Source organism: Chaetura pelagica, unplaced genomic scaffold (assembly GCF_000747805.2).
Source record: "Chaetura pelagica isolate M959 unplaced genomic scaffold, ChaPel_1.0 scaffold47, whole genome shotgun sequence".
NCBI lineage: Eukaryota > Metazoa > Chordata > Aves > Apodiformes > Apodidae > Chaetura > Chaetura pelagica.
Window position 1 is genome coordinate 1067593 of NW_009954140.1, and position 11867 is coordinate 1079459.

The window sequence follows — 11867 nt, forward strand, 5'->3', positions numbered from 1 at the left end:
CGCCCCCCGGCCCTCTCGGGTGGTTCAGCCGCTGCCTGTGTGTGTGTTGTAGGACTGCTCAGTGATGGGGGTAAAGAGGTTCCCCCCCGTTACGTGTTGCGAAGTCTCCAGGAGCTGAAGAAAGAAGCCGCAGCCAGCGGGAAGCGTCAGGTTGGTTTGTCAAACCAGGAAGGCGCTGCCGTGTGGGGCTTTCCTAGAGGTGTGGGCAGTGCCCACCGGACCTTCCCGTGCTCCTCGGCACCTGCCAGGAGCAAGCCGGGCCTGAGGTGTGGTTTTCCCAGCCTTGCCGGAGTCCCCGGCACAGCTTTGCCTTGAGAAACTGCACCAGCAGGTTTGGAAGTGCTGCCTGCAGGAAGAGGTCATGTTGGGAGGAATCACAGAGGCTTCCTCTTCCATACGTGTGGCTGCTGCTGGCATCAGGCTCACAGGGGAAGAGCTGGTGTTGCAGCAAGGCCATTGCTCAAGTCTCATTACTCAGATAAATCCTTCTGTTGCATCTGAGGGTGTTCCTAATGCCCCATTTTTATTCCTCTCAGAGGGATTGGGTCAAAGTGCTGTCAATCTGAAGAATTTTATTCTCCTCCACTCTCTCATTCTTCTTGTGGTGGCCATGGGCCATTCCAGGAGCTGTTCCTGGCTGGTGGGGGCTGTGTGTGCACGGAGGGGTTTGTTTCCTTTCTCTTCAGATGCCAGATTTTATTGAGGTTTCTTGTCAAGATGTTACTCTGGCAGCTTCAAAAGAGAAGGGAAAGAAGAAGAAGGTTCATCAGACTCTGCTACCAGAGCGCAAAGCTCTCAAGAACTGGCATCATCATATGACAACCAGGAAGACTCAGGAGAAGTGTCTGGGAGGTGAGAAAAGCTGAGGCCTCAACCTGTGAAATTCTGCGTGGAAATGGGGGAGTTTGATGGCAGCAGGACAAGCTGTGGTGTCCATAGCTCACTGGGGTTAGCCCTGCTGCAGCCTGCCTCCATGTTCTCAGAGCCCCCACTAGTGCTAGTGGCTGTGGGTGCTGTGGGGAGGTGAGCTGGTGGGTCTGGCTGGGGGAAGAACAGTGGATTTGATGGGGGACAGTGTAAGGGGGTTGCACATGAACGATGGCCGTGGTAAAGGGTGTGCCTGGCAGAAGAGCAGCACCAGTGATCTGATGTTCCTCCTTCGTAGAAATTCTTCAGAGGCCAGAGGATGAACTGGTGATGAATGTCTCTGAGAATTACAGGCAAATCCAGGAAGAACGTGAACTCATTGACCTGAGTCTCCCTACCCTGCTTCCTGGAAAGGTGAGAGCCCTACTTCCTCTGCATCCTGATTGCTCTGCTCTTGTGAAAGCTCTAAGGCACTGGATGTTATGAGTAACAGCTCTGAAGACCTGTCATTAGGTAGTTATCAAAGCCACTCTTTAAATCCTTCAGCCTTTCTGTGACTTCAAAAATAAAAGCATGAGCTGTGCTATTCCTACCTGTCAGAGGAGAGTCGTGCTGTACTTTGGCTTCTTGATGGTAAACTGCTCTACATGGACAAGCCCCATCTCTTGATTGTCACCAATGTCTGTCACACTGGGAAGGGGCACATGGGACATGCTGCAGTTGCTCGTGCAGGGACAGAAGGATCTGATAGCTTCAGGCTTGAACTTAATTTATTGCCGTGGAGAAAAGGGTGTGGGTAAGTTAGGAAGATTATGGGAGTCTCTTAACATTTTTTTTACATTTACAGCACTGTTGAGTAATTTGCATTTGTGTGAGGAATTGTTTTAATGACATTCAGCCTTCATGTAGGACTAGATAGAAGGAAGTTCTTTTGTCATTGCCAGCAGCCTGATTGATTTTTTTTTTTGCTTGCTCTGCAGAAAGTGATCATTTATAGACCTTTAAAATGTTCATATAAGCAGAGTTAGATCCCTTCTTTATCACTTCCAGTCCTTGTGAAGATAGCAGGCAGCCCTGCACCTCTGAAAGCATCAGGAGGAGCCTTGTTTTCTGCCCTAGGGCCGTGGGAAAGGAAGCGAGTTCTGGAAGCAGCCCGAGCGTATCGGAGATGAACTCACTGGCCTGACAATGACACTGACTCGGAGGGAACGTGGCTACCTAGAGCCAATCACTCATGTAGGGAACCCCCCTGCTGTCCAGCTGGAAACGGGTAAGGGAACTTGGCAGAAAGGAGGTACAGTTTTGGAGGGAGCAGCAGGAAGGAGTCAGTGACTCCTGCAAGCATCAGGCTCACCTTGTAGTTGTCCCTTCTGACAGTTGCAGCCCAAGCGACTTCCCAGGCATCTGTTCAACCTCCTCTTTAAAACACTACGAGACCAAACTTCAGCAGGGAGTGAAATTAATGGGTGTGTACACAGTGAGCTCTTGTATGGGTATTTCCACAGGTCTGAAGCCTCCAAAGAAGATTCCTTTCCATGAAACTTGGGATAAGAGTCTTTTCCTGAAGCAGCGAAGGCAGGAGATAAAACCTGTCATAGAGGAGCTGGATTTTTATAAGCCGGTAAGACTAGAGAAGGGAGGCCACTTTCTGCATCTCTCATCTCATGTCAGATGCTGTACACTAACATAAAATCACCAAGAACTGGATCTGAAAAAGCATGTGGAATCTAAAACAGCCCCACAGTGCTTATCCTGAAGTTCCTCCATTTTCAAAGGGTCACACCCATGGAAGAGTTGTCTGGCCTCCCTAAGTGTTGTGTGGAGCCTCAGGGTAGGACCCCAAACCAGCAATGTGCTGCTACCAAGACCTAGACAGCAAAAAAATCTGCCAAGTTCTGGTGTAGGACCTTGATACTTGGTCCTGCCTCAGAGCAGAAGACATCTTTGCTCATGTGAAAGACACACATCCAAAGTCTTCTCCTAGAGGCAGTTAGCTCCTCTGAAAAACTGAACAAACCCCAGGTATTTCTTTCTGAAACCTGGGTCTGGGGATGAGAAACGTGTGTGAGAGAGACTTTTCCCATCCCTGCAGCTTTTGTAGTGGGGTCATCTAGGATTTTGGATTGACCCAGAGTCAGTTTCTTCCTCTGTCTTTTAAACATTCATTGGATACTTCTAGAAACCATTGTAGGAGCAAGATACGTGAACTTGACTTCACTGCATTCAGTTGCTGCATTTCTCTAGTATTTAACTTGCTTTCTATATAAAAAGATAAATCATAAGCTGGTCGTTTTTCTGTCTGTTCAGGATCTGGATGGACTGGAGGTGGTTGGTAAAGGGCAGCCTTTCACATCTGTCTCAACTGAACCTTCTCAACATTCCACCACTTCAGAAGAGTCTGAGACCCTGTAAGTTTTATTTCATGGCAGAAATAAAGCATTTTAGGTATGTACCATCAGTCTGTAGGGGTGTCCTTAACCGTCCTCATCCAGAACATGGAGGGGTCTCCACTGGGGCACAAGAAAAGGCAGATACTGACATGAGAGTTGGCAGAGGTAGGAATCTTGTGTCTTGAGGCCTTGTGCCTAAGGAGGAAAAATCAGAGAAAAGGTTTTTTTCAGGCACTTCCTCCAGTCTTCCCTCTGTGTGTCTCCACAGCCTACCTTAGGCAGAGTGGGGACCTCCATCTGGTTGTCTTTTTCTAGCCTTTCACCTCCATCATCAGTTTGCCTTTTTCCCCCCATCTTGTCCAGCTGCAATGGGCACAACCTGGGTGACTCTTCTCCTAATTCAGTCTCGTGTCCCCAGCCTTCCTTAGGCAGGCCCTGTTCTGGCTGTCCTGTGCTCCTTGATGGTGACAAGTCACTAGCTGGAGTTCAGCACATCTGCAAGACTCTGTCCCTAAAGAGACAATGCAGAAGAGCATTAGTAGGGATTATTTCTTCTAGGGTCTTGTAAATCACCCCTTCTTCTCCCTTCTCTGAAAGTGAATTGAACTCTGAAGATGCTGGTACTTTTTGTTTTTCAGCAGTGACTCCTTACAGGACAAGCCTGATGTGGTTCCAGAAGCAATACAGGGTCCATCTTTAGATTTTGGTGGCTATCCTGCTCGTTGGATCAACTACACCACCCCCTGCAGGGTAATGGTGCACTTTTTACTGTTTAGTCAAGCTAAGCTCGCTGGAGTTCCCAAGACACAGCTGTACAATGAGTGTCACTCCCAGGCCAGAGAATGGGAGATTGCTTCTGAGCAGAACAGAGTATCCCTACGTTTGCTCCAGAGGGATCTGGAAGCAGAAAGGGCTTCTCTGTGGTGTGGAGCTTAGATTCCCAGGCTCTCTCCGTGTAGTGGCCACTTCAGTAGACCTGCCTTGAAAGTTCTCCTGCCAAGACTCTCCCTCTTATTTGGGGTATGACTTCAGGCAAGATAAATCCTGGCAGATAGAGTAGAAATGCTTATCTTTGTCTTTTCCTCTTCCTTGAAGGATAAAGTTGGGATTACTGCTGCAGTCATGTTTGAGACAAAGATGCGTGAGTTGGCTGAGAACTCTCTGACAGTGAGCAATGATGGCACAACAGCCATCTGGTATCAGTGGCTGAGGCTTCCAAAGGGGATTTGCACCAAAGAAACCAAGGGGATGAGGATGCCATGTTTTTACTTTGATATCAGATCAGGTATGAGAGCTGCTGATCTCCGAGACCTTTGTACTTAGACCAGAGAGCACCTACTCAGGAGTTCTCTGAGCTGTAGAGTCTGACTAATGGCAGAGCAAGTCTGTTGGGTGATATTCCTTAGGAAGCCACCCTGGGCATCAGAGCTGACTCACACCAAAAGAGGTGTGTGATGCAGATCCATGGGACTTAAAGGAAAGGGAGTTGCTCCTGCTCTGCATGTAAGTGGGTGGCATGTTGAGAAGGGAATTATTTCCTGATGGTAAACTGGGCAGGATCTGCCAGAGAGTGTCCTGAGCTTGCTGTAAAAGGAACATGAAGTGGAAAGAACACCAGTTCAGTAACGTGGTGACTGGGAGGAGAAAAACAGCTGGATGAAGTGTGATAGGCAGCTAAGCTCTGGGGAGACTTGTACAGAGATAAGGACACTCAGGATTGGGCTGGAAAAGGGTCGAGTTAACCCGGTGCATTTAACCAGTGCACTTTCTCTCTTATTTCAGGTGTAATTTTGCCTGGACAAACAAAGAAGTTTTGCGTTCTTTTCAAGTCAGGCAGAGCAGGTGTTTTCAGCGAGTACTGGGAATTTAGGACACATCCTGTGTTATTAGGAGGAGCTTCACTGCAGGTGCTCCTTTGTGGACTTGCTGAGTATGTGGATGAATGGGCTGATGTAAGAGAGAAACTGCAGGTAACCAAGCATGTAACTGGGTAACTGTGAGCTTTGAACTTTAATACGCAAATAGAGGGTAAGGGTGGGAGTGGATGACATGGTATTTTTACTGTTATGCAGTTAGGGCTGAGAGTGAGAAGATTATTTACAAAACACCTGAACATACCTGAGCAGCCTTGCTAAATAAAATGGAAGAAGTGTTGTTGATAAAAGACACAGTAGCAGTTCCTAAACTGTTCAGATTTGTCCTTTAAATAATTCATTTTCTGCTGCTAATGAATTTCTTTAATTAGTGGGGATGGGATTATGTGTTGTACACTCTGGTATCAAGGTATAGATTGAAAATCACACTGCTTTGGAAGGTCTGGTTTGGGGGAGGATCTGCAGGGTTTATTTCAAAAGCTGTTGTAATTATTGCTCTGCTTAGCAGGATTTGCAGTTATTCTTGTCCTTGTAAACCCATCTAACACACACGTGGTTACGGGCATGGGTGTGAATTTGTGTGTCTGTGTATGGAATGGGTATGAACAGCTGTTGTTCTTGCTCTGGTGCCTCAGCGTGACCTGGATGCTCGAGTAGCTGTTTCTATAGCCAAGGAGAGTCTGAGGAGATGTCTCGACCAAATCCGGACCCCGGAGCGGTCCCCGTCTCCTCTGGATTTCTGCATCACAGAGGAAGAGCTGTTCCACCAAAAGAATCCTGAGGTGACATTTAGCTATTTGATGGGCTACACAACTGAAATAGCAGGGAGGGAAGACCTGTGGGGCTGGTGCATCCCTGGGTTTCTGGAGGCTGCCGTGGTGGCTCGAACAACAAGGTTTGTAGAGGAAGGACACGGCTCATTTCTCTACTTACCTTTTCCCCATGATCACAGTTGCATTATCAGCATCAAGTGGTGAAGCAGCTGCATGAACTGTGGAGAAAGCACGTGGATGTTCCCTCAGCCTTTGAGGTGAAGGAGCCCTCAGGCCAGGAGAGCATCTCAGAGGTTGCCTCTGCTAAGAGCAGCGTATCAGAGGTCTCAGGTTGGAAGGACATGCTTGAGGAGGATCTAGGTCTTATTATAAATGTGGAGAAGGAAGATGAAGGCCCCTCAGGATGGAACTACTCCTTCGAGGACTTTAAGCAGGTGATCACCTCTCTTCCTGCTAGTGCTGTGTCAAGCTGGTGGTGTTCTGATTTCCCTACTAACAGCTTAGGCTGACCCAGTGTGAGCCCACCCAAAGGGCTGCTTCCAGTGTGCTGTGAGCTAGAGGTGATGATGTGTGACTACAGCTCTGCTGACCACATCCTCGGTGCTCTTGTGAAGAGATTCTCAAGAGAGACTTTGAGGACTGTTGAGTGAGGAAAACCACACAATGTAATAGATACTTTAAGCTCTTCCCCCACTGGCTTTCTGTCATCCCAGGGGCAGGCTAATCCTGCAGCCACCTGTGGCTTCCCCAATGGCTCCTCTCCTTGGAGAGTCCTTCCTATTCATGAGAGCACTAAGGGGCACTCATGACAGGCTGTGAATAAAGCACAGACCTCCCTAGATTAAGCAAAAGTGGTTTGGATTGATTGGAAATCTCTTGGCTGCTTTTATAACAAATCTGTGTATGTGGCCTTTTAGCTCACTGGAATCCCTTTTCCCCAGCAAGCCTGTGATGGTGCAGAGGGACTTACTGTCAATCCAACTGGGGTGGTTGTGGTTGCTCCTCAGGTCTTGGGTTGCATGGGCATCTTGGCTAAATCCCAGCCATGCAGGAGGCCACATCAAGGTGCCTAAGTGCCCAGTGCAGTCTGGTTTCAGACTGGTGCACAGGCAGAGAGCCCTGGTGTTCCCTGTTGATCTCAGGCTCAGTGGATGGGGAATGAGGACTGAGAAGCAGCTTTCACTCCATGCCACTTGTGTTTTCTTTCACACCAGGCTTTATTGTCAGTCCCTGATGATGAGCAGAGAGAAGCAGCCCTGGCCCAGCTCAACAAGGCAATAGAGGAGCTGCGTGTTAAGCAGAGGCCAACTCAGTGCAGCCTATTGTATCAAACTGGGTGCGTTACCTTGGCGAGATAAAGCTTGTGAATGCATCCTGTGACCAACAGCCATAGCAAGCTCTGTTGCAAGCATTGTGATTCACAATGCAAATAATTATATGAGGTCTACAAGTCTTCTTTGCACTCTGGGTTTTTATAAGATTAATTACAGCAGCTGTCTAGGCTCTTTTTTAAAAAATTTAATTCTGGACATAAGTTTAGAATGTTAAATTCATGTAATTTTGCATACAGATTATTTCTGTCAGGATTGTTCTAGTCTCTGGTGATAAAACCTTTGGGTAATTTTGTATGCCCTTTTACTAAGATAACTGTATCCTCCCTCATACAGTCTTTCTATTCTTTCCTCAGGCTTTCAGACTGTAAACATATCAGCAGCTTCTAGTTGCTCCTAAATTAGAAGGGTGCAAGTTCCTCTTGGTAAACACAGCAGATCCATGCTGATTTATGAACGTGGGTCATGCTGAAGAGCAGGAGATGTAGTTTCACAGTAATATTTATGGGTCCATCTGAGCCCATGGCTTTTCAAACCTTTGAGCCCTCAGAGGGCACAAAGATGAGGACAGTACTTCAGTATCCTTCTGCACAGATGTTTAGCTGGTGGGTGCTGTTCCCTGGGTGTAGATGGACAGAACAGCTCCCACGTGTTGGGTGCCTTCTCTCCTGGGTACAGGGTAAACAAAGGTGGCAATTTCTGTATTTGTCTCCCTTCTGATTCTGATCCTTTTCACAGGCTCATGCTGTGGAGTGAAACAATTGACAATATGGTGAGTTGCTCCATGAGGTTGAGAGCCTCTCTTGGGCTGCCTGAGAACACTGCCTATCTTGATGATGATGTTCAAAAGGAAGCAGAGGAAACAGGTGAGTGGCAGTTTGAGCACAGCAACTGGTTTCTGTGGCCTGTTGGAAATCCAAACCATGTGCTGAATTTCAATTGGGATGGCAGCTTCAGCAGTTTCACCTCAAAGCTTTTATAATAAAATGCATCAGAGGGAAAAAAAAAGGCAGATGGTGTGATCTGTGGTTTGGTGTCATTAAGAAACCACCACCCAAACAAGCTTTTTAGTTTAGCTAGATGTAGCCACAGTTCTCACACAGCCCGACCCAGGAAGCCCTATCTCAGTGTTTCACAGGCTTGTTCTGATACACCTCTGAGACCTGTTCATCCCTTATTTAATCAAAGTCATCTGTAAGGAATTGTGTTTCAGTGCAGTACAGCTGAGAGGAATAAAAAGAGGAAAATGCATTGCAAAAGTAACCTGCTTCCATTGCAGGCTTGTCTTTCTGGGTGTGAAAACACTGCTTTTGGGTAACTGAAGTTCTTTCTTTTGCAGTGGAGGTGAAGGACACTGTTTTGTATCAACAATACCGGGAAAGTCTTTATATTCAAGTGAGTCTGACCAGAGCTGGTATCTTTCATGTTTTTGTGCTTTGCTTGTAAGTTTCCCTTGGAGCTGAGCTGGAGAGGTGAGCATTTTGTTCAACTCAGAAAACTCTTTGTAACTCTTGTGTCAAGGTAAGTGTGAAACACCAAGTAAGATGTCCTTTATTCTGGCCTGGAAATCCAGCCATCCCATAACCACAGATGGGATTTCTATCTGGGATGTCTTCAGTGTGCTTGTGGACTCTTGAGGGATCAGCAGAATTAATTGTATCTCAGATAATGTTAAACACACTTCTTAGCTAGAAAACTTCTTCCTAGAGCTAAGCTGTGTTAGCAGGCAGCCACTTTGATGTGGTTGTGTGTCTGTCCCTGTGTGAATGTGCTCCTGCACAAGAAACCATCTCTCTGTCAAGTCTTGTCATCAGGGTTTCTTCATGTGTTTTCACTGCAACTACCTTCTATTATTTTCTGCTGCAGGTTTATGGGCTGCTGCAGTCAACGATGGACAAAATGTTTTCTTTTTGTGAGGAGCTAAAGGAAAAAGGTGCTCTAAAGTGGGAGACTGGAGCCTATCCTGATGGTAAAGAGACTTACTTGTAAAAAATAAATAAATAGGCATGTTAAGAGATCAGGTGAAGCTTCTTTCTGAAGTGCTGTAGTGACTACAATACTGGGGTGCCACTGACATGCTGTGGTGGGAGACAGCTCTTAGATCATCTGTTACTTCTACAGATTATTGCTTGCCAAGAGGAGGCAAGGCAAGAAATATCACAACCTCAGAAACTGTTAAGACTAGAAAATACTGGCATTTTTGCTAAGAGAGAATTTAAAAGTGCCAGTCAACATGAGGTATGTCTTATTCTTTGTTGCTCCATCTGGCTTGGCTAGGAGGTGAGCAAGCAGAGTGTGTCCCTTGTACTGAGGAGCCCAGGACAGTAACTAGGGAAAAGTGTCCTATTTTTTATCATGTTCTTGACTGCTTGTCCAGCCTCCTCTCAGGACAGTATTCCCTCCCACTTCCTACCATACTCTGTAAAACCTGAAGAATCAGAAGCCCAGACCCTTTTTCATGCACCTTTCTAGTTTGATGCTGCTCAGAGCTTCTTCACCTCCCCATGTGCTCTCCAGAATCCAACTCCATCAGGTGCTGTGAGGAGCCATGGACCCCTCTCCTGAGGCTGCCTTGTCACAAGGGGCTCTCCCACCTATTCCTAGAGATGGGTTTTGTGTACATCTGTGTACAGGTTTATAAATCTGTTCTCTACCCCCCAACATGTTGCTCCTTTTTTCACATTAAAGTAAATTTGTTCCAGTTTCCATTTCCAACCCTTAAGTCTCTCTTCCTTGTTCCCCTTTTATCTTCCCTTGGGAGAGTGGAGGGAGGTAACAGGGGGCACTTCAGCCCTCTGGTTTGTGGTTTGCCCTGACCAGTAAATGAGGACAGCAGGTTATTAACTGAAGTTTCTGATACCTTTGGGGTGCTTGGGCAGCAGATGTGTGGGTGCTGAGCACTGCTCTGACATGCTGTGGACGTGGCTGCCCTGGTGCAGCAGCCACATGTGCCTCGGTCAGCCACACGTAGGGTAAAATACCTGTTCCATTTTTGCTGCAGTACCATGGCAATGTGCAGCTTCTTTCTTTTTTTTTTGGTGACCAGGTGAAGCCTTTCATGTTTCAAGGTGCTTTCTCTTAGCAGGGTGTGGGGAGGCACTTTGGCTTGTGTGGAAGCCAGGAGCTTCTCCTTGCTCAGCGGGCAGGGACCCACAAAGGGAATGTCTCTGCTCAGCATTCCTGTAGTGAGAATTTCAGCAACGTTTTGAGAATTAGGAGGAAAAAGGCCTGAAGTTGGGGTGTGTCTCACAGGCTCTGACAATAGCTCCTGCCTCCCTGGAGATGATTATCAGCTTGTGAATCTGCCCAACTCCAACAGCTCAAGCCATCTGTTTCTAGACAAGAGGGAGTCTGCACGTTATAGAGGCAACGTGATCGTCTCCAAGGCAGGAACACTTTTATTTGGTAGCCTCACAAGATGGCAAAGCCCATTCAGAAGGTCCCTGCTTCCAGTCCAGCCTCCAGCCAGGCTCCATGTCTGCCTCCACTCACAGGAGAGCTCATTAATAGGAAAACACAGAGCTGGGAGTTTCGGGTCAGTCACACACTGTGGATGAATGTCCTACACTGGGCTGCCCTTCCGTGGGAGGAGCCTGGTGGCACAGGAACTGCTCCAAAGGAAAAAAAAAACCTGAACATTGTAAATAGTCTTGTCATAAATATTGCCAGGGCCTTTTGCAGCCTTGGACAAGAATGTCCTGAAGGGACAAGGTACAAGCAACGCACAGGAAGGTCTGTGCTGGGCCAGCAAGTGCAATTCTCTGCTGTCTGGCAGCTGCAGCTTTCTCTGAGCCAGCTGCTTTTTTTGCTTGTTTTTCTTTTTTTCTCCCCCCCTCCTTTTGCATTGATTTGTGGAAGTTGCACGATTGGAACTGCAGTGGAATTAGAGCTGGCTTCCAGAGAACACCTTTGGAAACATGTACCCTTAATTTACAGGCCTGGTGTGAGCTGAGATGGGGGCAGAGACCCTCAGGGCTGCTCATCCCTGCGCTTTGAGGATGTGTGGTTGCTCCATAATGCCAGGTCCTAGCAGCCAGGCAAGGAGTGTATTCCTTCTCCTCTCCCAAACGTGGGCATTATTTGTATTAGTGTTAATAATTTGTGTTGTGTTTGCTAAATAATTGAGGTGAGTGACCTTCCTGGCCTTGGGAGTTGCATACCAAACCCATCACGTGAGTCAGGGCCTGGAGACACCATCACTATTAGAGAGGCCAGGAAGAGAGATTCTAGGAAAACGCTGCAAGCAGAAGGTGACAGCACATTTCCAGAGGCTTTTCAATGGCAGAGAGGGTCTGGGGAAGCAGCTGGCTTGTGCCAGAGCTGAGGGAAATCATCTTTACAGCCTTGCTGGCAGGGTCGGAGGCCACCTAACAAACCTACCTGGTAGGGTGTTATGTCCCCATGGGGAGGTTCACTTTGCTTATGAAAAGTCTAGAGGGGCAAGCTGGGTGCCTCACTGTCTGACACGGGTAAATTGGCAACAGGGAAGACCTGGATCTTAGACAACCAAGTAAAATGTTTCTCACCACCCGAGCTGAGATGTTCTCCAGCTTGACCTGGAGGATGATTTGGATGCTAAATGTCCTTGCAGGCTGCAGAGCAGGACTAGATGCACATTCATGGCCAGAGCTT

The 11867-nt window shown here is 47.4% G+C and overlaps 1 protein-coding gene across 1 annotated transcript in view; it reads left to right on the top strand.

Moving 5' to 3' along the window:
* The window catches only part of MYCBPAP (MYCBP associated protein), an 18164-nt gene that overhangs the window by 2949 nt on the left and 3348 nt on the right, over positions 1 to 11867 (top strand). Inside the window, exons 2-15 of the mRNA XM_010002754.1 lie at positions 53 to 150; positions 687 to 852; positions 1166 to 1281; positions 1987 to 2137; positions 2373 to 2488; positions 3175 to 3275; positions 3896 to 4007; positions 4353 to 4542; positions 5040 to 5227; positions 5767 to 5913; positions 6084 to 6338; positions 7119 to 7240; positions 7974 to 8101; positions 8575 to 8630. Of these exons, the coding sequence (XP_010001056.1) occupies positions 53 to 150; positions 687 to 852; positions 1166 to 1281; positions 1987 to 2137; positions 2373 to 2488; positions 3175 to 3275; positions 3896 to 4007; positions 4353 to 4542; positions 5040 to 5227; positions 5767 to 5913; positions 6084 to 6338; positions 7119 to 7240; positions 7974 to 8101; positions 8575 to 8630 (1946 nt within the window). The remainder of the gene's footprint in view (positions 1 to 52; positions 151 to 686; positions 853 to 1165; positions 1282 to 1986; positions 2138 to 2372; positions 2489 to 3174; positions 3276 to 3895; positions 4008 to 4352; positions 4543 to 5039; positions 5228 to 5766; positions 5914 to 6083; positions 6339 to 7118; positions 7241 to 7973; positions 8102 to 8574; positions 8631 to 11867) is intronic.